Below are 25772 nucleotides of genomic sequence, written 5' to 3'. Positions count from 1 at the left end.
AAGTTCAGAGTGGACCCCCTTGTGAAACTGAGCCCCAGATCTGACCTGTGGTTTATGCCTTAAGGTTTAACAGCACTTAGTCCATAGTTTAATTTAAAACAATTTAACTAAAGATTCATACAGAAATTCCTATAAGCACAACAGCAACTCGCTCATAGGCCTGAGCTACTTGCAAATGTACAGTACTTAGTATTTCTGAGAGCACTATCCATGGTACATTTCCTACAGCATATCCACACCCATAGTCCTGAAGGAGTATGTACAAGGTATAAAATTCCCCTGGAATTCACTGAAGCACTTACCTTGGATACCTTTGCCATCTTGTCAGTAGCTGAAGGGTTGAGCCTCAAGGAAGGGGGGCATTGTTCCAGGTTCTGTTGTCACTGCTGGTCCTCCAAATACAGCAAACAGGAGTTCACTGGCGGCTCTGAGGGGCTGCACACACATGGAGACTTCTGGTCACTGCCCACTGCAGTCCAGGAGAGCTCCAAGGGCCTCACGCAGGCCCACTCTTTATAGGGTCACAAGAGAGGTGGGTTTAGTCACAGCAATCTTCCATCCTGACTACAGTCCAGGTTGATAACTTCCTTTGACATTTCAAAAGCAAAAATGCTGTTCCACTGGGGGTGTTCTTCAGGCAGGCAAAATAAGTTTCCTGGGCTGTTGGTTACAAAGCAGGAGCTCTTCAGACAGCACCAATTCCTAGGAACTGTTCCTGAAGAGCTCCAGAGAAGCTCAGCCCAGGTGTTGAACGAGCATTTCTCAAGTTACAGCTGGCCTGAGGAGGAGGGGGTTTAATTCTAGGACAGAATTAAAAAAGTTACAGCAGGGTGCAGTACCTTGTAATGAAACACATGTGCTCCAGTTTCTGCCACCACACTGATGTGAAAAACTTCCACATCAACTGAGCTCTTCTGCACTTCCACCTGCTCTGAGCAGCCACCCCTCTCAGAGACAGGGACTCCAAGGGGGCAAGGATAGCAGCTCTGGGACAGGCAGCACCAGCAGAAGTGCAAGAAAGAATGGAGAAAAGTGCCAAGCACAAGGAATTCGTGGGATGCTCTGTTACCTGAAATTCTTCTAGAGGAAAAGGAAACTGGGACAGACACTCACAATAACTATTTTTTATTACATTACAATAAATAGGAGCAGTACAGTTTGACAAAAAAATGACAAATTCCAGATCACCTCACAGCACATACTCCTAAAAACATTAAAAATTTTAAAACAAACAGTGGTCTTTTTTTTTTTCCTTTTTTTAACTTAATGTCTGGCATGACCAACATTCCTAGGTCACACAACCAAATTATGGAAAAACTGGATCACACTGCATATGTTCCACATCAAATAAAGCACAATGTACAAAATGTGCATGTTTCAGTTTACACTATACAAAAATAGTTAAAATACATTCCAGGTAAACATATTACATTAAGAAGTCATTCTAGTAAGAAGTTGGCACTCAAGAGGAAAAAGCAGAAGTATTTTCAACATGAAAACACAAGACAGTGGAATAAAGAAATGTTAGGAAAGATTTACCATCTATGTAGCTTTATGTAAACTTGAGACACAATGATTTGTTTTACAGTTTGATGGTCTTTGAAGGTAATAATTGTATTGCTTCATAGTCTAGACAAGAGCAGAAGATTGTGTGTGTCAGTATTTACCCATTATCCTGTTACTGCAACAAAGCCCACACAGCAAAAGAGAAGTAAAAAATTTCAGGGCGCTAAAACTGGTCAGAATAATTCATTTTGGAGCAAACCAAGGATCCAGGTATTTAGCAGAGTTACATAAAGCTACTGTAAGAAGGTGTTATCCCTGACACAAGGCAGTTTGATGTGGTGACATGGGCAGTGACTCCCAGGCTTGCTCAGGAGCTGCTCTCAGGACACAGCACCCAGGGATGTTCTGTGGAAGCATCTCAAACAGGGCAGGGCAGGGCAGTGATGATGGAGGAACTTGTGCAAGCTGCAATCCAACGTGCTTCACCAAATCTCAACAAACAGGAAGACAAAACTGCACAACAGTGGCAAGGATGGAATTGGGTTGGATTTATTTTCAAGTAAATAAGGGCTAATCTAAATGGATTTTGTACTAATTTAATTAGACTGGCAGCTACAGCTCACTTTTGCTGAAAAACCCCAACATTGGTTCATATATAGCTTTATAGTAGAGCTATAGAAATCCACTTTGGATGAATAAGACATTTCAGCTACAAATGCTCCTAACAGCTTAAAGTTAAATTAACATCAGAATTTTAGACCAGCCCTAATTTGACATGCAGTGTGACTCAGTTACCAAAATTAAAATAACCTTAAGATTACTTCCCATTTGCTCAAGGCTTACAACCCACTTTTGCTACATTCTTCATCTATTATCAAGAGTGTATAAAATGTGCAAGTAACTGTCTCCAACACATTTTAACCTTGGAAGCTCTGAAATATTTTGTGACATTAAGAATTTGTTCTTACTCCTTATTGGTCCTTACAGTATAAAGTTAAGTTCTCCTGTTACTGTTTTTCAGAATATTTCATAATTTAGATTTCACATTGAAGCTGAGAGGAAGGAGTGGAGGGGCCTGGATTTTGGTCAAGGGTGGGAGCAGGGGACACAGAAAGAGAAAGGTCTGATTTCTCCCAGACACAATGAAATGAAAGAATATGGAGCAATTCAGACACTCTGTGTTCCCTGTAGGTCCTCACCTACAACAGTCACTCTGGGATTTTTTTGTAGAAGCAAAGTAATACTTTTCACAGAAAGGGTCCAAGTTACACGGTCCAATTTTTACATACATGTGTAAAATTTCCATGGAATACCTTAGGTTAGGGCAATTATGCTATTCCCTGTTCCAAATTTTCCAGTGTCCTGAACTCTCCTACCTCAGTGTCTTGTGTTTTATTTTTTGGGTACTCCAGAGTCACACTTCCCAGTGTCAGTCTGCAGCTGAGTTAGCTCCTGTGGAGAAGTGCACCTTCAGAGACCAAAGCTCTCCTGAAACAACTCCACATTTACAGGGAGACACCAGGAACTGGAAACACTGCAACTACTGGCTTGTACTTCAGTGGATAACAAGGCTACTGCAGTACCAAAAAGTGAAAGCTCCTGCAAAAATCCTGCATTAATTCATTAATTCCAATCAGAACAAAACAAACAAAAAAAAGAAAAAAAAAGTGGGGGCAGAGAAGAACAAAAATCACAAGAGAACTTAATCACAGAGAAAGACAACATTAAACTCTTGGTGTAGCTTCATGACAGTCTAGACACTGGAATGCCACTCACCAACCATTTAATCAGTACTTCACAGACATCACACAAACAACACTGACTCTGGAAATCATATTCTACGCTGACAGATTGTGCAAATTCCACACCATTTCCATGGCATAGTGGATTTCCAAATTATTAGCATGAAGCAGCTGAATTCATCTCTTTCATTCACTCATCTGATGTTGCTAAAATTTAGAATTTCTCCCCTATTTTGCACAAAATGGGCATCTGTAGTGCCATTCTTGGGGGAATAAAAGAATGGTTTAACTCCACTATGTAATTGAGGACAGATTTTGATTTAATTCTTACAGTAAATTCTGGGTCCAAGTATGAATTAACCTAAGAATTTGAATCAAGTTCTCTGTTAAGGCATTCTAGTATTTCCTAGGGACACTCAGGGTGAAATCCTGACCATACTGAACAAAGCTACTCAAAGCTTTGACACAGGGGGATTTCACCTTGCTCTTCAGACACAAAAAGTCAGTGAAACTCTTCAAGCAATGCATTAACAATAGCAAATCAACCTAATTAGAACTTTTACTTTTTCCATTGCCAGGTGTGCATTGTTGTCTTTTTAGATTTTTTTCTTTTTTTTTTTTTTATTTTTTATAGAAAAAATAGAGTATTTAAGGAGTGACTGTGACAAATTGCAGTGAAATTTTTTGAAAGTTTTCTCTTTACATTCATTAAAGTTGATCTGAAATGCTACAAGACTAGATGCCTAGAAGCAAAATCTACAGGAAGACTATAAAGGCTTCTGGTCTCTCTCTATTGCAATCAGTCTAAAATAAATGAAAGGTTGAAATGAAAGTTTCTTTTGCTAACTAGTCCTTTTTCCCAACCAAATTCATAAACCCAAAAATTCAGAGGGGATGTTAAAATGTGTAGAGCATCATTTGTTTGCTTTGCACACAGAAGTTCACAATCAGTAAGAAAAATAGGAAGTTAGCAACTGGGCATGCACCAAAGAGTCCTAAGACAGTTCTCGGGGGTTTTTTTTTGTTTGTTTTGGGGTTTTGTTGTTTTTTTTCTTTATTTTCACAGGCATTGCTAGTTCAAGAACCAACAGTCAAAGAATACTGGCACTTTAAGAGGAATGAAGTTTCCACTGTCATTTAAAACAAGCATTCAGGTAAAGCTAACAGGATCATGAAGCAGAAAGTAAAGTAATGCTAAAACAAATGCTAATAATTTAGTGTAATGTACAAAATTACTTCAGTACTTCTTAAGAATAAGGATAAATTGTATTTACATAATTATACACTTTGTCTTTGTCTTCTTTTTCTTCTTTTTACCATCTTTGCTCATCTTCTCTTTGTGTTTTCTGATTTCTCGAACTAATGTGTAGAAGGCATCATCAACACCCTGAAAAGACACAGAAGATACAAATTAGGATCAGGCTCAGACTCCCAGGCCTGCTGAGGTACAGCCTGTGTCCCTCCCTGGCCATTTGAGGGGGGTTCCATGAGCACATTTTGCTGCCTACCTGCCATCCTTTGAACCATGAATCCTGGCTGTAGGACTAATCCTGTTCCTCTCTGGAATTCTGAGCAGCACTGACACCACCACCTGAAAGAACTGCTTTGGTGCCAGCAGGAGCTGACACCTGCTGCCCTATTTGTGCTCCTAAACTGGGCTTAGGGCATCCTGCAGGTTACTCACAGGTGTCCACAGGTGAAATTCCATTGTTGGTGTGGGAAGGAAGGTAATGAAGTGTGTTCTGCCCTCCTCTGCATCTCCAAGAGCACACCTTGCCCCACCTCAAGCTAGAAAAGTATCACATACAGAGTGTGTATTTATATACTAACACCTCACAATTGGGTTGTAAGTATGTATTATCACAGAATCATAAAATGGCCTGGGGTTGGAAGGGACCTCAAAGATCCTCCAGTTCCAACCCCAACAGCTTCTACTCTCCCAGGCTGCCCCAATCCCCACCCAACCTGGCCTAGGACATAGGACTCTTCCAGGGATGGAGCAGCCACAGCAACCTGTGCCAGGGTCTCACCACCCTCACAGGGAAGTTGTGAGGCATTAACTATCTTTATTTATGCTTTAGTACTCTCTATACAGCTCTGGAATAAGAATTCTAATATTTGTACCAATAATTCAATACCAAAGCCATAGTTATGGTTAATCCACATATTCTGATCACTTCTCAGGCACATTGGTATAGTAATCACACCACAGTTTGATACATCTTTACACATGCAAATCGATCAACTCAATCCCATGTCCCGATATTAAGTTATTTGATAAATCATTCTATTCACTTTGAAAGTTAAGGACACTTGAAACACACTCTCTCTGGTGCTAGACAGTCACTGAAAATCTCCACGGCTCCATGATTTGAGCTACAGACACAAAAGCTAAAGTTTGTTCACACTGAGTAGTATCTCATTATTTTCAGAGGTAATTACAGCTGACCAAAATGAACTCTGATCTAAAGAGAACAGCATATCCTAAAGGCTGATATGGACCACTATCAAGTACAACGTACTTGGTTACAAATTACTTATGGGAAATAATTTATGGCCTCGCTTCAAGTCCCACTGAAGTAATCATGTTGTCAGTCTGCTTTTACATTTAAAAATGAGTACAGGTGGTTACAAAATCCCTAAGATAAAAATTTTCTTGATTCTTTGCTGCCTTACTCCTTATACTTTTGAGAAATATTACTGTATCACAGCAGCCAAATGCATCACTGTAGAAATTCAGCCACATGAGTTTGCCTTCAAGCTGCCAAAAAAAAAAAAAACCCCAACACACTGCATTTCCTCCTGTATGCCTACTTCAGTAAAGAACTGAAAGTGAACTCTGAAATAAACAAAAAGCCAAAAATCACCTAATTCATTACTGTTTTAGCCAAACTCCAAGTGGCGAAACCTAGTATGAAAATTCCAAACAACAGCAAGGTGTGAAATAGCTTCATTTAAAAAGCAGCACTCAGTATAATCTAAACTTACTTAAAATCTTCAAGTTCATAAAACATTTACACACAACTTATGTTCAAAGTTCTTGGCAGTATATCTCCCAATATTAATAGTACACTTTTGCATATTACAAGATCTTGCAAACAACTTGCTCTACATTTTAAGGCACTGTTGACCAATAAAAAAATTGATGCAGCATACCTACTGGGAGAATAGCCTTGTTTCTGCAAAAGGTCATGTCACTCATTAGTTTTTGGAAAATTAAAAATACTTGGTATTACTTTAGAGAGAACAAGTGTATTTTTCTTACAGCTCCAGCATTAATGCACAAAGAATATTTAGCACTGTTCAAGTAGCAAAACACTATAGAAGTAGCAACAGTTCATGATTCCAATGCAGGTCTCAGAATTAAGGAGGAGCACAACACTAAGAATCAATCCCAACAGACAAAACAACAGTTTCATTCTTAAAATACAAGAACCATATAACAATAGCCTCTGCCTAAGACTGCTCACGATGCCTTACAGAACCATCTTTCAGAACTGCCTTTTCAGTTAGTGCCTTCAAATGAGACACACTTAAAATTGTAATTCAAGTATTCAAATAAGCAATCTCCCCCTTGTTAAACTTGTTTTAAAATAAATGCAGAGAAAATAACTTGTACAAAACAATACCCAGATACTATCAGGAACCTTTAAACCCATGACTTGCCAATCAAGGGTTGAATTTTTTTTTCTACCTAGTCAGATGATGATCTGTTAAAATACAGCACATGTTGACACACAGAATCATAGAATGGTTTGGGTTGGAAGGGATCTTTTAAGATCATCTCATTCTCAGCCCCTGCTGTAGGCAGGGACACTTTTCACTAGACCAGGTTACAGAACTGACTTGGCTTTCATCCTTGCATTGACACCTCTGTAGACCAAGCCTCACTAATTATTGATTGTTTGGTCCTAGCCACAATCCATCTTCCATTCAGGTCATTAATAGAACATGACATACAAAACTGTGCTTAAACCACTTGTGAGTTAGAAGTGGAGAACACAAGGAAAAGGGAGGTCTTTCCCTTTGCAGCCTGCCCATTAAATTTTACATGTAAGCAGTGGATACTCTGTCTGCAGCAGGTCCCTGAGGCATCAATGCTGTGAGATCAAAGGCTGCCAACCTTTCCAGTCAGCTCTTTCAGTAGCAAGGGACTGCAGGCAGCTGACCTTCCTCCCTCTGACAATGCACTTATTGTGTTGCAAGCCTTTGGGGAAGCTCAGATGAACTGAATGAGAGCACTAAATCCAGGCTCAGATTAGAAACTCACAATTCCCTTGCAGGCTCAGAACTAAACCCAGAGCCTCACCAAAGGTGCATTGACAGGCCTTGCTCCTGGCCCTTGTTCTTCCAAAGGGCAGAGGGAACAGAAACAGCAGCACTGATCCCACAGGAACAGCCTGCTCCTGGCTAGAAGTTTGCTTTTGGAGCCCCACATGGTCCCCACAGCTGCAGAGAAGTCTGGAGATGTGGCAGCATGACCACAAGCATGTACGAGACTGGGCAACGAACCTGGCTGGCAATAACAAAAAAAAAATCATAAGGAATTTGGAATTCCTTAAAATCCCAGTCCCAAAAATAACCCTTACACAAGTTCTAAATTGTAGGAGTTCTTTCTTATATATTTTTTAAAAATCTATATAAAAATATTTATTATATATATATAATATATTTTAGCCTATTTTATATATAAAAAATATATAATTATATATAAAGATATCTTTTATATATGGAAATATATATTTATATATATTTAATATATGCACATTTTTATATATACATACACACATGTATCAGTCACAAGAAACAGAAGTTATTTGTACACCTCTGTAGTACTATGGAGAGAAACTATTAAACTGCAGTTTCAATCAAGAATTTAGGCATTTTTAAATTCAAATCTAGAACTTTTGTAATTCAAACTTTTCACTACTAACCCAGCTCAACCCAAATTCCATTATCTATATGTCTGCTTGTAGCGTGCTTTTTATTTAAAAAATCTGATGCTTTCACAGAACAAGTTCTTTTGAGGATTTCACATGGAGTTTTAGAAACTTCTCCCTGCTAGCTGGAAATTACAAATAGATCAAAAGATGTTTTGTCCTTCCTGTTTTACTGTGTAACAGCCAAAGGAATGAAACTCTGAGAAAGTGTCAGCAGTTCACTGCAGTCTGGGCAGTCAGTTTTCAGTTTCCTTGGGCAAGACTAATAGAACCTCAGAAGGCATCCCACAGGCAGCAAGAAGATAAACAAGAGTCCAAGAGGGAGAAAAACCCTCTGAACCATCCCGCTTGATTATTCACAAAATACTGTCACTGCAGTCTCTGTTACAATGAATATTTCTGAAGTCTAAAATTCTGGCTGGAAGGCTCACACCATCAGGTGCTGCTCTCCTTAGCCACCTACTACACATCAGACTGAAATAATACAATTTTTACTGACTGGAAAGTAATACAAGCCAGGCTGGAGATTTCTCATTCCACTCAAATCACTACTGAACTATAGCTGTGCCATAATAATTTTGGAAAATGCTTCCTCCAGCTCAATTCCCTAAATACAAAGTTGCTGAAAATGCCCATCAATACCATGCAGAATTCACTTGGGAATAAAGGCAAATGATTCCTTCCCTAAGCAGATTCCTGAAGCTTTAGAGCCTTAGATCCAAGAGTATTTTCTAAACAGGGTGCAGGGAAAAAAAACCCACAACAACAAACATCCAAAACTCAACAACATTCACTGTTGACAGAAGATTTCCCTCTTGGGGGCGGAAAAAAAAAAATTGTGAAACCCCCCCAAAAATACTTCTCTTGGACATCATTAGGAAGGAGAAAGCTGGCAGAAAGAAAGCATGTTCTCAGAATATGCTAAGAATGCTACAGTCTACAAAAATCCTTCCACTGAAAACCACTATTCCCACCATCTTATTCCCATTCTCCCAACAGGAAGGGAAAGCAGACAGGACTCAGCATCTTTCAAGTCCCAGCATAAAAAAAAAAGAATTCTACTTTGTGGTATGGTTCTATCATTAACACACCAAGTAACTGCAAAGTTGGTTTCCAGAAGGCTACAGGGCTTAAGCAACTTAATTTCTACTGTTCTCATCAAAAGTAATCTTGCCCAGCTTCTCTTTGTTGTTTTTTGATAGCAGGGAAGGGCAGAAAAAGGTGTTTAATGGCATCAATTTTAGTAATATCTGGATGCAATACTAGAGAGCTTCATGACTGAAGTTTCCAGTTTCCTGCAATGGAAACCTGTGATGCAAAGAGCATCACAAAGTGATTGAATCATATAATTAGTGTTGGAAACTATCTCCAAGCACATCAACCTCTGACTGATCAGCAGCTTGTCAACTATGTCATGGCATTAAGTGCCACATCAAGTCATTTCCTGATCATCTCCAGGAAAATGGACTCCACCATTTTCTTTAGGGGGAAAAATAAAATCTCAATAATTACCTCTGAGCAGTCATTCATCATTAAAAGCTGAGACTAACAAGCCTGAGTACATCTAGTAAAAACTGATAGGAATCAAAATTTCCTCCATAGAAAGAGAAACAAAACTCCCTCACTGAGGAGAATAGTCCTACACTTTGACAGTCTCTGGAGGATACAACTCAAATTCTACTACTTCTCTGCCACATATTCTGAAGTACAAACACATACCTTGAAAAATGAAGCTTTTCTTTTACACAATGGGAAATTCCAGGTAGGTCATCGTCCACTTGGACAAGTATATAAGGAGTAACAACTCACTCTCTGCACTGGTGCAGAAGGAGGTAAAGAATTAATGGGATAGGAATATCTGCAAGGAACTGCTCTCCTATGTTTTACTCAAAAAGCACTGGAAGTGATTTAGACAAGCACTTCTTCCATACCAGCTTCTTTCCTCCTCACCTCCTCCCTTTTTTCTTACAGTGGAATACACAGATTAAAAAATATTTTGTGAGAATTTGGGTATTGGGGTTTTTTGGTGTTTTCTTGTTGGTTTTGGTTTAGTCCCCTCTCCTCCTCCAGTGTTCCTTCACCCCCACCTCCTGTAAATGTCTCAAAATAAGGTGAAACCTTATTTTGTCCAAATCTGGATCACTCATGGCATTATAGTTGACCAAAAAAAAAAAAAAAACAAAAAAACCAAAAAACCCCCACAACAATCACCAAAAAAACCCCCTAGAAATGGTAAAGGTAATTTTTTTAAGCTGGGGAAGAACAAGGAAAAAATAACATGGCATAAAGAAGGGCCTGAGAATTAAAAACTCCTGTACACCAGTCAAATACTGTTTTGCTGGATTAGGAATCTCCTATTTCTGTATCTTTTAATGAGGAGGACTTAAGTGTTATAATCTTCTCCCCTCAGTGCATCAGCCTGAAGCTTCAACCAGTATTCACCTCAACAGCACCATGAATATATTCCTAATAAAACTCCTTCCTCCTAACTTCTTCCCACTCAGAACTGTGCCTGTTTCCTAGCTGGAGAATTCAATATGCAGTAAAGACTTCTTGTTAATCCATTTATCAAACTCCCACGAAACAAAGCAAATCCATATTGAGGACACTGAAATGTGATCGGTTTTATATCTGAAATTATGTCATTGATTAGCCACAAAAAGTCTGATTGGCAAGACACCCTCAATCAGTTTTATTTGGCAAGTGATTTGCAACACTTACCCTGGTACATTACAAACTTACCCTGTTACATTACAAGGCATTTTTTAATTTTCACACACCCTGGAGTCTTTTCTTCTTTGCTGATTTTTTTCACTCTGTACTGTCGGATCTCTCGCACCAATGTATAAAAAGCATCCTCCACTCTCTGCATTGTAAAACACAACTCCTTAAAAATCGCTTTAGTAATGACTGAGGCAAACTGGGACACCCATGGAAGGGGAAAAAAACCACAACAAAACAACTGAAATTATGAGCTTTACTTGAGAGAAGTATATGGAGCTTCATTTATTTGTTTAAAATGCTGGGCTTGCTCATTTGCTGCTTGATAAATACTTAATTGATTACCAATTATTGTGAATATCTATGCTTCAAGCCCTGCTTTTCTTCTGTGCACAGTAACACTAAAAAGGAGTAAGACTTCTTTTTTTTCATTACTGAAAATGATACTGCTTGTGTTACTGAATATTCCCACATTTCTGTGGGCATGGATGTATGCAGGAGGCATAAAATCTTATTAGACTGTGAACTAGGGGGTCCTTATGAACACACATAATTAAACCACCCACTTGCAGTTTTGAGCCAAAGTGAGAACAAGTTACTGTATGGGCAAAGAAAAGCAAGCTCCTTCATGTTCTGTTCTTTAGGTCAGAAGGGGAACTTTGCAAAAATCCATGGATCAAGCTAACAGAGTATTAAAAAAAAGTCCTTCCAGGTGATTTCCTAAGTGGTTATAAAGAAATAAAATTGTCTAAGAACACTGAATTTGGGGCGGTGTTGTTTTCAAAGCTACTAAATTTACAAAGCAAGCGCTGTGCTATTAAATTTAGGAAAAGTGGTATCTGAGCCATGGCAGCAAATGTTCATTATTGTAATCTTTAAGAGCTGTGTTATATCAACAAGACACACCTGATCTGTTCCTCTGGGCCAGACTCAGCAAGGAGGGTCCCATAACAACACCTAAATGCAAACAATCTGTGAAGTTCTGCTGCTCAGATTTTAGACTGCTGCAGAAATACTCCTCACGTGCTCAGAGATGACACAGAGTGTTTTACTCCTCTGGTCTCACACCTTGCTTTTCTGCAGCTCTGCATTTAGGCCACTTGGATATGACACTACAAGCATTAAAAAAAAATGTATGGAGACTGAAGACATCTTTAACCAAATACAATATAAAAAGATACAGCAGCAACTCTAAGTTACAATATTTCATAATTAGTGTATCTGTGCACAAATTTAAGAATTTAGATCAATCTGTGAGGATGTTCTTATTAGAACAGGATGAGAAATGTTCCACTGAAGCTTTTCAAGAGGAGAGCAAATCTCTCCTCTGCCTTACTAGCAATCTCAGTACTTGTCTCCTCAATCAGATTAACAGGGCTATTAATTTAGTACAAACTCGTCATTTGAAATTAAAACCAGAACACACTGATGATCATGGTAAGCAGCACGACTACTTAAGCCCCAAAGCTTTATTACTACCAATGGACAGTCTGGGCTTTTATTTGGCAGATTTTCCATAAATTCTCTCTCAATTTCATCTTTATAGTATACACTGAATAATAAAATCCAGCCAGCATTTACTGCCACAATTACTGGGTTATTTTGCGTGACCTGTGCCACAGGTTATCACATTGAACATTTATTTTTAACAAACTGCTGCTTAGCTGAGAGTTCTTCTCAACTACAGCCTCTTCAATGTGAAGATTAAATGAATTACATTTATTTCTTGGATTGTATTTCCCTGTATTATGACATAACGTGCCCTCTTATGACGTAGTGAAGTATGGACAAGTGTTATATTCCAGGTCTGACAGGTTGCAAAATATAAAGAAAGCCACTAAACCAGGCAAAATCCAAGTAAAGCTCATACTTCCATGTTTTTCTGGAAGGAAGTTTCTTTCTGAAGTGGAAGCAGCAAACATTGATCATCTGCTATGTGCCAAAGCACAGGCTGTACAAAAATCAACATTTTTGCAAATCTGCTGTTTTGCAGTAGAAAGATGTAATTTGATTACGGAGCTTTCACATTAAAAATCAGGTAACAATTGTTGAGTCAACATTTATTGCCAACTTTCCCATCACCAGTAGGAGCTGTAATTTGCTTTAGCAATGCAGAGAGATGAAGAGACACAGAGTGAAAAAAGAAATTGCTATTACGGCCACCACCAGGAATAGACTTATGAGCCCTGCTGAAAGAGATTATTCTGAAAGAAAATCTGTACAGACACATATTTGCTTAGATCATTAGCACATGGTGACACTTTAAAGGGCCAGATGCCAATCCTACAAACTCAAGTGATTTTAATACCAATTTAAGACTCTCTAGTAAAGTATATTTTTTCCTTCAATAAGCAATGACCATATAAATAAAATGGGACTAACCAGTTCTATTAGCTGTCAGAGCAGGAAGCAAAAATGCCTTTGCCAATTATTAAAAATTTCAAAATCTTAACAGCCTGAGGAACCCAGGCCCTTGAGGCAATGTTTTTGAGGTGTTTTTACCTGAATGACAGCCACACACTCAATTTAAAATATGACCACGTGCAAAGAAAGGCTCTTTCAAACCCAGACCAAAGTACCCCAAACAGGAATTTTCACAAGTTCCATTTCTGCAGTGCTTAAAGGAACCTGATGGAAGTTAGCCCTAACAACTCTGAACTGTTCTGTGCCCATCCTTATACATTTGATCACAGCTGATCTCCTAAAAGCAACCAAAACTTTCTTCCCTTGGAGCTTTCTCTTTGGGGGAAGACCAAACTCTTCCAGAAAAGTTCTACCTTAGAACATACAAGTGACATGAAAAAACTCAACCCACAGTGTAAAAAGTCTGACCAAGTTAAAGCTCATTGAAAACACAGCTTTAAGATGAAACCGATACACAAGAGCTGGATTAAAAATGGCTTGGATTGATACAATATTATTAAACACATAAGACAAACCCCTGAAAAATGGTTCAAGCAAACTAAGTTATCAGTTAGCCATTAATTTTAACTGAGATGCAGGAATGAATTTCTGTAAATACAGCCCCAGTTACTTCACCAGACTGGCACAGGTTCTCAAATCAGTTTGATCACAAGGCTGGGGTCTAACCCACTATACACCAGACAGCTGAAATAACCAAAATGCTTTTTTTAACAGCATTCTGCTGATTTAGGTCAACTTCTTCATTAGACACTTCAAAAGTGTGTTTAAGCATATATTCTAAATAATGAGACCTCAAACTGTGGGAAACCCTCTACTATGCTTGCAATAATGCTCATTGATCTGCTTTTGCTGTGAATCCAATACCAGCAGGAAAGCTGAAACGTTCCAAGGGAAACAAAGCCCTACTGTCAAACCACATGGGGGTGGTCTGGCCTTACAGCTTTGCCCTGTGTAACTCCCAGGCAAGGGGAAGCCCAGTAAAGAATGGCAGGTGCAGCTTTGGTGGGGATAAATTGAATTTGTCCCTCAACTCTCATTGGTATTATTTATAATATTGGGAGCTACGTGCTCATGTAGACAGCGAAGAACCTGAATATAACACTTATGTCAGAGAAAAGCAAAATCAGCAAACAAAATAAACCTAAGCCATTCACCCCCTTCTCCATAAGGATTGTGAAAGCATGAGTAAATGCCCATGGCCTTACAAAACCACCAGTGCTGCCACTTGCTTACATTCAGAAACAGGACTATCGCTATTTTTCATGGATTACATTATATTGATTTCAGTCAGTGGTCCAATTGAAAATATTAATAATCTGTACCCTTATACCTAAGTAGTAGGGCCCACTAAGGCAAGGTTTCACTGATGAATTCAATGATTTGTCTGAAAATTCACAGAGGGATTTGGCTTAAAACAGAGTCTTCTTGCTGTGAGTTGAAGTTCACATCCTTATTCTCAGTCAGAACCCAAACACACTAACTTCTAGAACAACTTATTTCTGTACTTGATTTCAATATTCTCTTTTCTGTCCTTGCCTATGAATTTTTGAAAAGCTTAAAAACTTACTTGAACTCTTGAGACATCATCCTGCATGAGCATGCAATGCCATCATTTTTAAAAAGTGTCTTGGCAACCAAAAAAGTCTATTCTGACAACTCCCTCCTATTTCCACCTTCCCAGTTTCCTTCTGCAGAAACATTTCTGATTCCCTCTGAGTTCCAGCAGAACTGGGCACAGCAAAGGGCAGAGGCAGGAAAATTGAGCAGGGCCTTAGTGATGATATTTCCATGTGGTGGAAGGTGAGATACGAATGGGAAAGAAGGTTCCTACTTCAAAAGATTCATGACAGAGCTCCCACAGACTCCAGAAGATCACCAGCTGCATCTGTTCGTACTTGGAAGGTCTCCATGAGGACAGAGAGGACCAGTTTTATTTATATATTGACTTTTACATAAAGAGTGAATAAAACTATAGCCCATGGACCATATGCAGCTCACAAAATGGTCTGACTCCCCTAATTTAAAATCACTTTTCAAGACAGTGTGTATGTGTGTGTATATATATATATATTTATATATATGACAGTGTGACTGAAAAATCATTCTATGCACATACACACATATGCATATACAATCACATACACTAAGATTTAGATCCTCTTGCTGTAACTAAATTCCAGTTAGTTCTTTCTCTTCTCAAGAATATTTTCTTTACATGGCATTCTATGAAGGAATTTCATAGCACAATAAGCTCAGAACAGCACTAGAAAAGAATCAGCAGCCATCCCTAGTGGTGCCAACTTTTCAAATCCAAAAGGTTCTAAACAGTCTACTGGGCATCTTTGTTTTCAAATATCCTTTTTAATAGAAGTGGCTATGCAAAAGGAGTATTTCCCCAACAAAGCCTGATGCTGTATAAGACAGACTGAACAAAGTAAAACCTATGTTGGTACTGCACTTCTGTTGTTTCAAACCTAAAATGTAATTTCAGAGTTATTTTTTCACCCTCCTATCTCCATGACAGCCACTAATACATCACCTTACAAACACTGTCATTATTCAGGCCACTTGTATGCCCCCTTCTTCAGGACAATCGTGTGGCCTAATTTATTCCCAGTCATTCAAGTTTGGTAATTCTGCTCTGTTTTTTTCAGTTCTACCTAACAGAGACTTCCTTTGTTGCCAGAAGTCAGCATTGCTTTGTGAAGCTTTACTAATTAGCCCAGGTTTCAACTTGTCAAAAACTTGGGTGGGTAGAGCAAATTTACACTAATAAAATATTCATTTCTCAGACCCAAAAATGCCTTACAAGCTATGAGGAAATTCTGCCAAGTGATGTAGATGGATCTCTACAGAAATTCTGAGCAGTTACTCCAACTGCAGCATTCTGTCCTTATTTACCTCCTGAATTTCTGATTCACAACCTGCACATAACACTTCTGATTATGCAGAGTAGGACCCACTCAGGCCTCATCTAATTTGTACTGACAGTAAAATCTTTGCTCTTTAAAGAGAAAACACCAAACAGCATTTTTCAAGATCACTTTCTTCTAGAAGTACTGAACCAGTCCCACCTCTATCCATAGAGTTTCTCTTCTCCTTAAAGCTCAGATGTGCCACTCTGTCACCTGTGTCCTCACACAGCCCAAGAGAGGCACTAAAAGGACCAGTGAGCTACCATAAATCAAGACTGAACTCTACAGTCTTAGGAAAAGTATTGTTTTACTCTAACAATACTCTAATACAGGAACTTCAGAAATACCTTAAGGTCAATTGCTTAGGTGTATCAAGCATGTCCCCCTAATTAGAGAATCAATGCCTCAAGGAAAAATTCCTTTGCTATTAATGAAAACACTTAAATAAGAATAAACTAATTAGTTGCTTGCCTGTTTGATCCTCTCGCTGAAGGCAAAAAAAAAGCATTTCACCTCTAAGCAGAAGTGCTTTTATTCTATTAAAACCTCTCACAAAGTCAAGAATGCTGCAACCACCTGACAGAAGAGAGCAACAGCATGGCAGGTCTCACTCTGAGTCTGCCCACTTGAAGCCAATCAATCACTCATCAATAAACAATTACTAATTATAAGCAAGTTGACAGAAAGAAGAAACACCCCAAGGATTTCCAATCTCCAGAAATGCATCCATTGATATGACTAAGCAAATGTCAATGCCTGGAATAATTAACATGGTAATTCAGGTGAGAGCTCTGCCTTTGCATCAGGGAAGTTTGGAGCTTTACCTGTCTTGTCTTTGCTGATGTTTCAATGAAAGGAATTCCATAACTTCTTGCTAAATCCTGAGCTTGTTTTGTGTCTACTGTTCTGGAAGGCAAATCACATTTGTTTCCTACTAGCACCATTGGGACATCTTCTGAGTCTTTAACTCTCTTTATTTGTTCCCTAAAAACAAAAAGACAAGACTGCATTTAACAAGTATTAATATTAATAGTGTATATAGTAGATTTAAAAACAGTTAAAACATTAAATTAACAGAGTCAAGCATCATTCTTTATGTTAATCTACTGCACATGCACTGTTGGAAGCCACTAAACAATAAATTGACCAATCCTGTCACCATGAAGTTTAGCATTATATTAAACAAAAACAAACCAATCGACCAAAAGCCTGACATTTTACAAACTACTAGAGAGGTTAATGTCATTACACTGTTTGGTTTTTTAAAATATTTTTTTAACTTTTTAGCAGCTACTATCAGAAAAAGCTTAACAAACTCTGGTATTAACTTTACTACTTACCTGTCATATTCAACACTCAATTAATTTGCCAAAACACTGCCAAAACTCTATGTCTGCTGTCTTGATTTTGGTTTGGTTTTGGGGGGGAGGTTGTGATTTTATTTTTTTTCTTTAAGTAAAGACAGCATTGAAAATTCAGCACTTAGGAGGTTTAAAACTCCAAAGACCACTGGTCTGGTCTCTACAGAGAGGTATTTGTGAGAGTCCCTCCAAGCACTAGTTAGAAAAGATCTTGAAAGATGTACTTGTGAGGAATCTTGAATAAAAATCATTAATTTCATTACTTCTGCCTTCCCAAATAATCTAGCAGTGTGTTCCTTAATTAAAACAGAGATTGTTTCCAGCTCCTTATAATTATTCAGCTTCAAGCCGGGAAGGTCACCCACAGGTCTGTCAATGCACAGAAGAAATTCTAGCACTCAACTCTCAATACTCTTGAAATAAACTATGAAGGTCTTCTTATGCAAATCTGTAACTCTCTTTAAAAACAAAAATTCCTTATGAAAACCTCTATGCTCCTTCCTCCCCTTACACCAACATCTTTGCTGCCTTTTTCCCTTCCTCCTCTAAACCCACAGGAAACCCATTTGAGATAATAATAATAATAATAATGACATTATTACCTAATTGTGGATAGATTAACATGTGTTTGGACTAACCTTAGGCTGATGCTGACAGTAGGAATTGCATTGGCTTCTAATAAGAATTCAGGATAACAGTAAGGTACTAAGTTGTAAATGATCTGCTATGGTAATCACCAGAGACTGCTTCTATTTTTAAATTAGTGTAGTTGACAAAGAAAGCATGAGTTGGAATTCTTAACTAATTATTTAAAAGAAGATAATATGAAGAAATAATTAACAAGTTAATTTTTACTGTCATTTTGGAGGTTTTGTGTGTCTGTCCTTCTCAGGCATCAGGGCTCACACAGATTATTCTTTTCACAACATTCCCCAGGTATTTCCCCCTCCAGCCCCAAACAAATCCAGCAACTGACATTATTGTCTGTACAATTACAACAGCTTCAGTTTTTCCATCTTAGCAAACAATTTTATTAATGGAATGGACAGAATTTATCTTTGGGTAAGTCTTGACTCAAAATACTAAGTCACAATAATTTACATCGCATTTATGAGCAAGGCAGATTTTCAGATCACCCAAAATTTCAGATGATAGGATGCACAAATAAGTTGCAATATTGTTAATTTTCAGATTTTCCCTACTTCATGAGAGATCACTCTATTATTCAGAGGAAGAACAAGCCCCCTTCCCACCTAAGAACAAGAGCTGGGGGCGTTATCTCTTCATATACACACCTATAATGGTGAATATCTTCAAAAGACTTTGTATTGTTTATGGCAAACACACACAGGAAGCCTTCCCCTGTTCTCATATATTGGTCCCTCATTGCACTGTATTCTTCTTGACCTGCTGTATCAAGAATATCCAAGAGACAGGTTTCTCCATCAATTACTACTTGCTTCCTGTAGGAATCCTAGGGAAGAAATACACCTTGGTTAACCACAAACAGGTAAGGTTTTGAACATCAGTAAATCTGGAGATAATAAAATGATTTACCAGCAATAAGAGTGACTGAAAAGGTTTGACCATGCTTAAGCTAGCTAATTTAATAAAATAAAGCTTTAATTTAAATAAAATTGACTTACTTTGTTTTTTCAGCTACACTTTGTCCCTCATTCCATGCTACAAGAATCCACAAAATAATAAACCAGAAAGAACACACAAGACAACTCCAAAAATTTTTGCCACTGAAAAGGAACTGAAGAATAAAAAGCCTTCTGTGTTTGAGACAGGAAATCTGTTTTGTATGCCTGAGCAGGTCTGTATAATGATATCTGTTATTAAGTTATCAAAGTTGAGCTGATATATTTGAAATTGAAGCTTTTCAGGCAGGACAGACCAACAGAGCCATATTAAAAACCTGATGGGCTGGTTCACAGAGATGTCAGATTAAATTATTTCAATGCTACCAAATCAAAGCTTTCAGGTCACTGACTCAAGTGGCTAAAATCTTGTACAAAGTCCCACCAGCTAGATTTCATTACATCCCTGTTTAGGTGCTAGGCCTCTATGAGTACACAGCTTTAGCAGTACGAAGGTGAGCATTACACGCCCAATAATTTCTATAAACACCTCTGTGTTTGAAATAAAGCCACAGCAATGAGCTTGGAAAAGGTGCCATCAACCAGCACCATGAATTATTCCCAGTAAGCAGCTCTTGTAACAAATAACAGGTATGAACACAAGCTCCTGCTGTCACCTTTCAGCTTCCTAAGCTCGAGATTAACACAACATTGGTGCTGCTCTGACACCGCACACGAGTGAAACCAGGCTACTGGGAAAGGAATTAAAGAATTAAAAACTGCAGTTCTAGCCAGCTGCAAGGTGAATTCTGAACAACCTTCCTTTCTTTGTACCCATTTTAGGGCACAGTACACCTACTCTTAGGCAATTTCCATCCATTTTTAATTTTACAAAATACTCTCTTCTTTCCTGTTGCTCATGCTAAGAAACAAGCAGGAGATAATTGTAAAAAAACAGTATTTTAAACCAAACCAACTCTGTAACCTCACATTTACTGTTAAATGTCATCTAGGCTCACAATATCAGGTAAAACAATACTTACTCTGTTTACCTTAAAGACAGAAGTTTGCCTCCAATGTGATTTGAGACTATTTATTTCACAGAAGTGCAAATTCAGTGTTCGGGTAATAATATGTGGGGAAGTTACTTCAGAAACTTATAAACCATGTTTAAATATTGATACAGCTGAGAAACACACACGCTCCAAGGTGTTTTAAAATAAAGCTAATATTCTCTCTTGCTGCTTAAAGGGAAAAAAGAACTTAAAGAAACCCTAAACCTAAGGATGCATCTTCATTCCAACACTTCCATTCAAGAGCAGATCCCTCATGTCCTAGGATACCTTTATCACAGTACTAGCAGAACTTCTAGCATTATACCAGACATATTTACAAAGCTTGCATTTTCTCTTCTTCCAATTTGACTGCCAGTTCAAAAATATGAAAAGCAGTTCTTGAAAAGCCTGTACTGTTCCTTCCCATCTTAAGGACTTCAAAGGGAAAGAAATTCCCCTCAACTGAGCGCTAAACAAAAGCTTGAAGTAATTTTCATCAAGGAAAATAATTTTTTAAGAGAAAAGAAAATCGCTTTTGAGAACTGCCTACCATGTTAGCAGTAGCAGCAAAGATGCACCAGCACAAAGCACAGCACAGATACAAAAATTACTATTTTGAGGTGCTAGTTTGCTTTGCCACTTCTGGGGAGAAAATCTCAGTGACTACCTAGTGAGGGGATTTGAAGCAGAAGGAAAAGAAAGATGTGGGAGAGAAAACTGAAGCTTATGATTTCCAGATGAGTGAAATAATAAATATTTTAATTTTTGGCCTTTTTTCTCCTCCACCTTGCAAAACATAATATCTGAAATTCACATTTGACACTATTAATTATAAACAAAATGCAAACTAGAAGATTAATTCCTGATTCCCATCCAGCTTCATATGTGAAATTCCAGTTTTTCCCTAGTATACAGTATGTAACTTAAAAAACTTCATTGATCACTTCACCTGCTTTTATTGGTCTTTCACAAGCCATAAAAAACAGCAAGAATTATGTTAAAGGAGCAATAATTCCATCTGCTCACAAGCACTGATAAGAATAGGTGATATGAAATCTCAGCTTTACACTACGTACAGAATTTAGTTTAAAAAACCCTAGTGCTTAATAAACCCCATCTAGGCAGGTAATTATTATTCCACAAAACACCATTATACCAGAGATTTGATGCTAAAATATCACAGCTCCTGAGACTAAGCTATTACTAAATATTGGTGCTTGTTTCACGAGGGCACAGGTCATTTAAGAACACGGAATTAAATATCAGTATTCCTAAATCAACCGAGGGATTTGGCTAATCCAATTTCAAAACCTCTGACAAGCAGCTAGGAAAGCTGCTTTTACTCTGGGACATTTTAAAGACGACACAAATTTAGGGTTGAAATGGCCTGAAAATGTAAAAAAAAGCTAAAGAATGAAAGAAAATTCCAGTGAGCACAAGCAAGATTTCCTCAGCCTCGGCCGGTAGAGGGCACTGCCCCAACTGCTCAGGCCAGATTTACAACGGTTGCTGCCCATTTAATTTAAAATAAAACACTTAAAATTACTTGGCTGTAAATTCTTGCTCGGACATCTCCTTCAAATAAAGCACCGGACTGTGAAACACACATAAAGCATCGATAGCTGAACAACTGCAGCCATCCAAACGCTCATTTTCAGTCCTCCCCCTGCCCTGCCATCTGCTGTGCTCAGATTTAAGTAATAAAACACTCAAGCAGGCCCTGAAACTCGACTTTTGCAAGCAGGTTATTTGTTGAACCATTAGGTTTATTCCACCAAAAAACAGCAGCAAAATTAACACTGTAAAGGCACCTGTGATTAAGTAATTAGTGTGTTTTTTCCCCTGCTGCACCATACCCTGTCTTCACAACATGAGAATTTTAAAAGTGTGGAGTTTCATTCAGTTAATCACAGGAAATATTTAGAATTATTCAGTAACTGTGTTGTTATGCAATATACCATGGACAACAAACACTAAGCTACCTTCTCTATCTTACCCCTAAATATTTAGCGTCATTATCTGCAGGGAAAAGGAGTGTTCTGCTGTATGGCAATGAAAGAAACACTAGTAAGTGCCAAACAACATCAGTGACACCACTGCACTATCCTAATTATTTACCAGTCAAGGCAGTTTTAGCCTTATCTCCTCATATGGCCTAAAACCCACAGCCATTGTTCTTTGATCAGCATCACAACTGCACCTACACAGGAAGCACCATCACCAACCCTCCTCAACCAAGTGGATCTTGCCCAAGCATGAACTGGAGCATTTAAATCCAATTTTTATTTCTGTTTGCCGCTCCAAATCACAGCCTGTCCTTGTTGGCACTGAATTAATGGCTTACCCACATGTGAGCACACACAAGGCCGGTAACCAGGAGGAGGAAGATACAGTTTCCATCCCCGAGGCCTCAGAATTTACAACTTGTAAAAGGTGCAAAAAGTTGCTACATGTGACAAGCTGGCAAAACCTACTAGGGTACTTAATTCCCAGTTAACTTGGTGTAATTCTTAAAGAACACAGGGATTCCGGACCACAGTACTGAATTTGTGGCTGCCCCATCCCTGGAAATGGCCAAGGCCAGGTTGGACAGGGCTTGGAACACCCTGGTCTTGTGGAAGGTGTCCCTGCCCATGGGAACAAGATGATCTTTAAGGTCCCCTCCAACTCAAACCAGCCTATAATTCCATGAATAAAGACACAGTTCTGGGATTTTCAGGTTCATTCTCTAAGTAACTGTATTTCCATTTTACTACTTTACATTAAAAATGTATTTAATGCCCTTCAAATCACTCAGTTGGTGGAATAGCAAAATCCTTTAAGTGCTCCAGGAATACTGGCATTTAAGTTTCTGCGTTCCCAAATTATTTACACAGTGACAACTTATAAAATGGAACCTGCACAGCACTTTCTGCAGTGCTTAAACACACCTCTAACCTAAGAGAAACCCAGGTAATTATGAAAAAGCATCAAACACCAACAGCTTCCAAAGGTCCTTTTGCAGGAAAAAGTAAAAACCCATTTGGCTTGTTCCTCTCAGCAAGTTTGGTGTGATTTTAGACAGTGTTTGGGTTTTTTGTTTTAAGACTGTCTGTCTTAGTGTAGAAAGAGCTGCTCTGCTGGTGCAAGTCAAACAGAGTTTTCTGCACAGGTCTAGTCACAAAACCTCCTGCAAGAAAGATGTTATTTGGCCACGCAAGAGACAGACAAGAGGACACATGGAAGGAACCTCAAGTCAACACATCTCTGCTTGAACTCAGGCCCTCACTAAATTTGTGCTACCTCAGGGCACTGGCTCCTCCTGCTTATGTCTCCCTGAAAATCACTACCTACACACTTCCCAAGTCTCCATTTTAAGCCCAGATTTAAACCCCTGTGATTCCTGCAAGTGAGCCTGGAAGTGCCTTGCTGGATAAACATATAAATGAAGTCATGAAATGCAGAGCTTCACTGCTGGGAACATAAAAACCTGGGGTAAGTTATGGTGTCATTTCTCCTTTTATAGAGTCTGAGGTTGTTAAATGCAATGATCCACAGGAGATTTCAGACAACACCAGTATTTTTCTTGTATTTAAAAGGCAGAGCTTGCCTGCTCATTATAAACCTTCAAAACAGCACAACTTCTAAGATTATATACAATTTCAAACTTTGAGGTACTGAGCCATGTATTTCAAAGAACCCATTCCAGAAGCTATCTTATAACATCTTCTCTAGATAGGGAAACACATACTGGTGTGTTTAAAGAGAGAAAAACCAAAACAGAACAGGCTCCAATTTTTGCTTCATTCACTGCAACATCCTAGGACACATTTCCCCCTGTGTGAAACATATCCCAGTGATAGGAGCTGAGAAAGACTGGCACACACATTTCATAACCACTAATTTTCCTTCTTATCAAATAAAAAATGTCCCATTTAAGAGGTTGCACAAAGCTATGAAGAGTTTCACCAAGCGTTTTCAAGTGAGTTTGCAAATACTTCGTCATAGAGATCCTAAACACACGCACCCACACTGCTCAAGGATACATAGCAATTAACACCATGCTTTTAATTGATCAAAACTGGTAATTTATTACTGCAGCTGTTGTTCCACAGCCAGATCAAAAAGCACAGCAATTCTGTCTCCATGCAGAACATTATCTCTGAGCTCTTTTTACTATAAAGCCCTGTCCTTGTGGTAAGTACCCAAAAGGAAACAAGCACCATTATTCACTGATAATCTCCCCTCACAAAAAGTATGAGATGGAAGTGTTTACCTCTATTGTGGGGTCATATTCATCGACAAAGTGATTCTGGATTAGCTGTATTGTCAAGGCGCTCTTGCCTACACCACCAGCTCCAACCACCACAAGTTTATACTCTGTCATTTTTTAGCAGACCTGATGACAAAGAAACCAACATTAAGCAGAGCTGGGCTCCCACTAACGAGGATGCTGCCGGTGCCTTCTCATTCAGCGTCAGGATCCTCTACTAATACCGGGAAGCAGCTCCCTCCCTGCAAGACAAGACAAAAAGGGATGAGGGAATGCTGTTCCTCCAACATTACACACACAGGGAATGTAGAGTGGGTACACGGCCGACAGGCAGCGGTCACACCGAGATTTAAAAGAACACCAAATAAGTATAAAAAAAAAATTTAAAAACCACACTAAATAAATTTAAAAGGCACTGAATTCCAGGAAAAGTCAAAAGAGTATTTCGTGCAGGGAATTAAGCCGTGCAGGGATTTAGTTCCCGCTGCTTCCTCCCGGCGCCTCGCCGAGCCCGCCCGGGTTTCCCGGAGCGTCCCAGCTGCCCTCGGGATGAAGCTCACAGCCGGGAACGCGCCTCCCGTGCCCGGGCAGGAGACACGGCGAGCACGGCTTCCCCTGCGCTGCTCAGGGTGGGTTTTATTAATTTTAATTGTTTTTAATTGCCGGGCGAGCCGCGCCTGCGGGACCCCCGCGGCTCCCGGGGCATCGCCCGCCCCGCCCCGGCTCCCTCTGCCCCCGCCAGCGCCGCGCCCGCGCCGCCACAACTTTCCGGGTTTAAGGATTTGCGAGAAGGGCTGAGGGGGGAAAAAAAAAATAAATCCGTGAGGGCTCAGGGAGGGCTGGGGGATGTCTCGGGCGAGCGGCGGGTCCCGCAGGGCGTTGGCCACCTGTCCCCTCCCGCCGGGAAGGAGCGGGAATGCGGCTCCGGGGGATGCCGGCGGGAGCAGCGGGAGAGAAGAGGGGGAAAGGGACGGGAGGGGGACGGCGACAGCGGAGGAAGGGGGCGCCGGCTGCGCTTCCCACCTCGGAGGGAAAGCGAGGAAGGAAGAGGGTCGCCCCGGTTCGGCGGGGTGGGGAGAGGCGGTACCTGGCTGGCCGTGCCGCGGGAGCTCCCGGCACCCGCCGTGCCCGCGTCGCGTCCCTTCCTCCCCTCCGCTTTCCCTTCCCGCTCCGGCTCCCTTCCCTTCCCTTCCCGTCCCGGTGCGAAATGGCGGGGGACGGGCAGGGCTGGGCGGGCGCTGCCCAGGGAGCCGAGCACCGATGCGCGGATGGA

At 39.6% G+C, this 25772-nt stretch overlaps 2 protein-coding genes across 6 annotated transcripts in view; one reads left to right on the top strand and one right to left on the bottom strand.

Annotated features, from left to right (window-relative positions):
* Positions 1–4531, top strand: part of ETFRF1 (electron transfer flavoprotein regulatory factor 1) — a 60355-nt gene extending 55824 nt beyond the window's left edge. The window contains exon 4 of the mRNA XM_012569253.5: positions 4315–4531. The gene's annotated coding sequence lies outside the window, so the exon portion shown is untranslated. The remainder of the gene's footprint in view (positions 1–4314) is intronic.
* On the bottom strand, positions 1110–25772 carry KRAS (KRAS proto-oncogene, GTPase). 5 transcript variants are annotated; one of them, XM_072923762.1, is made up of 6 exons: positions 25587–25772; positions 24503–24625; positions 18905–19083; positions 17073–17232; positions 10931–11054; positions 1110–4635 (listed from the first exon to the last, which is right to left on the bottom strand). In XM_072923762.1, the coding sequence occupies exons 2-5, from the start codon at positions 24611–24613 to the stop codon at positions 10935–10937; spliced, it is 570 nt and encodes a 189-aa protein (XP_072779863.1). In that variant the 5' UTR covers positions 24614–24625; positions 25587–25772; the 3' UTR covers positions 1110–4635; positions 10931–10934. The 5 variants fall into 5 exon arrangements, with proteins under 5 accessions (XP_072779863.1, XP_072779861.1, XP_072779862.1 ...); XM_072923760.1 differs by having other exon boundaries at positions 24503–24741; positions 25587–25771; XM_072923761.1 differs by lacking the exon at positions 25587–25772 and adding an exon at positions 25523–25541 and having other exon boundaries at positions 24503–24741.

Source organism: Taeniopygia guttata, chromosome 1A (assembly GCF_048771995.1).
Source record: "Taeniopygia guttata chromosome 1A, bTaeGut7.mat, whole genome shotgun sequence".
NCBI lineage: Eukaryota > Metazoa > Chordata > Aves > Passeriformes > Estrildidae > Taeniopygia > Taeniopygia guttata.
The sequence above is the reverse complement of the archived record's forward strand: the minus strand, read 5'-3'. Positions and strand labels throughout refer to the sequence as shown.

Coding starts and splice junctions, on each gene's coding strand:
- KRAS (XM_072923762.1), bottom strand. CDS start 24,613: ATGACAGAGTATAAACTTGTGGTGGTTGGAGCTGGTGGTGTAGGCAAG. Junction 19,084..24,502: donor AATATGACCCCACAATAGAG/GTAAACACTTCC, acceptor TTTCTTCCCTAG/GATTCCTACAGGAAGCAAGT. Junction 11,055..17,072: donor CATCAGCAAAGACAAGACAG/GTAAAGCTCCAA, acceptor TTTACAATGCAG/AGAGTGGAGGATGCTTTTTA.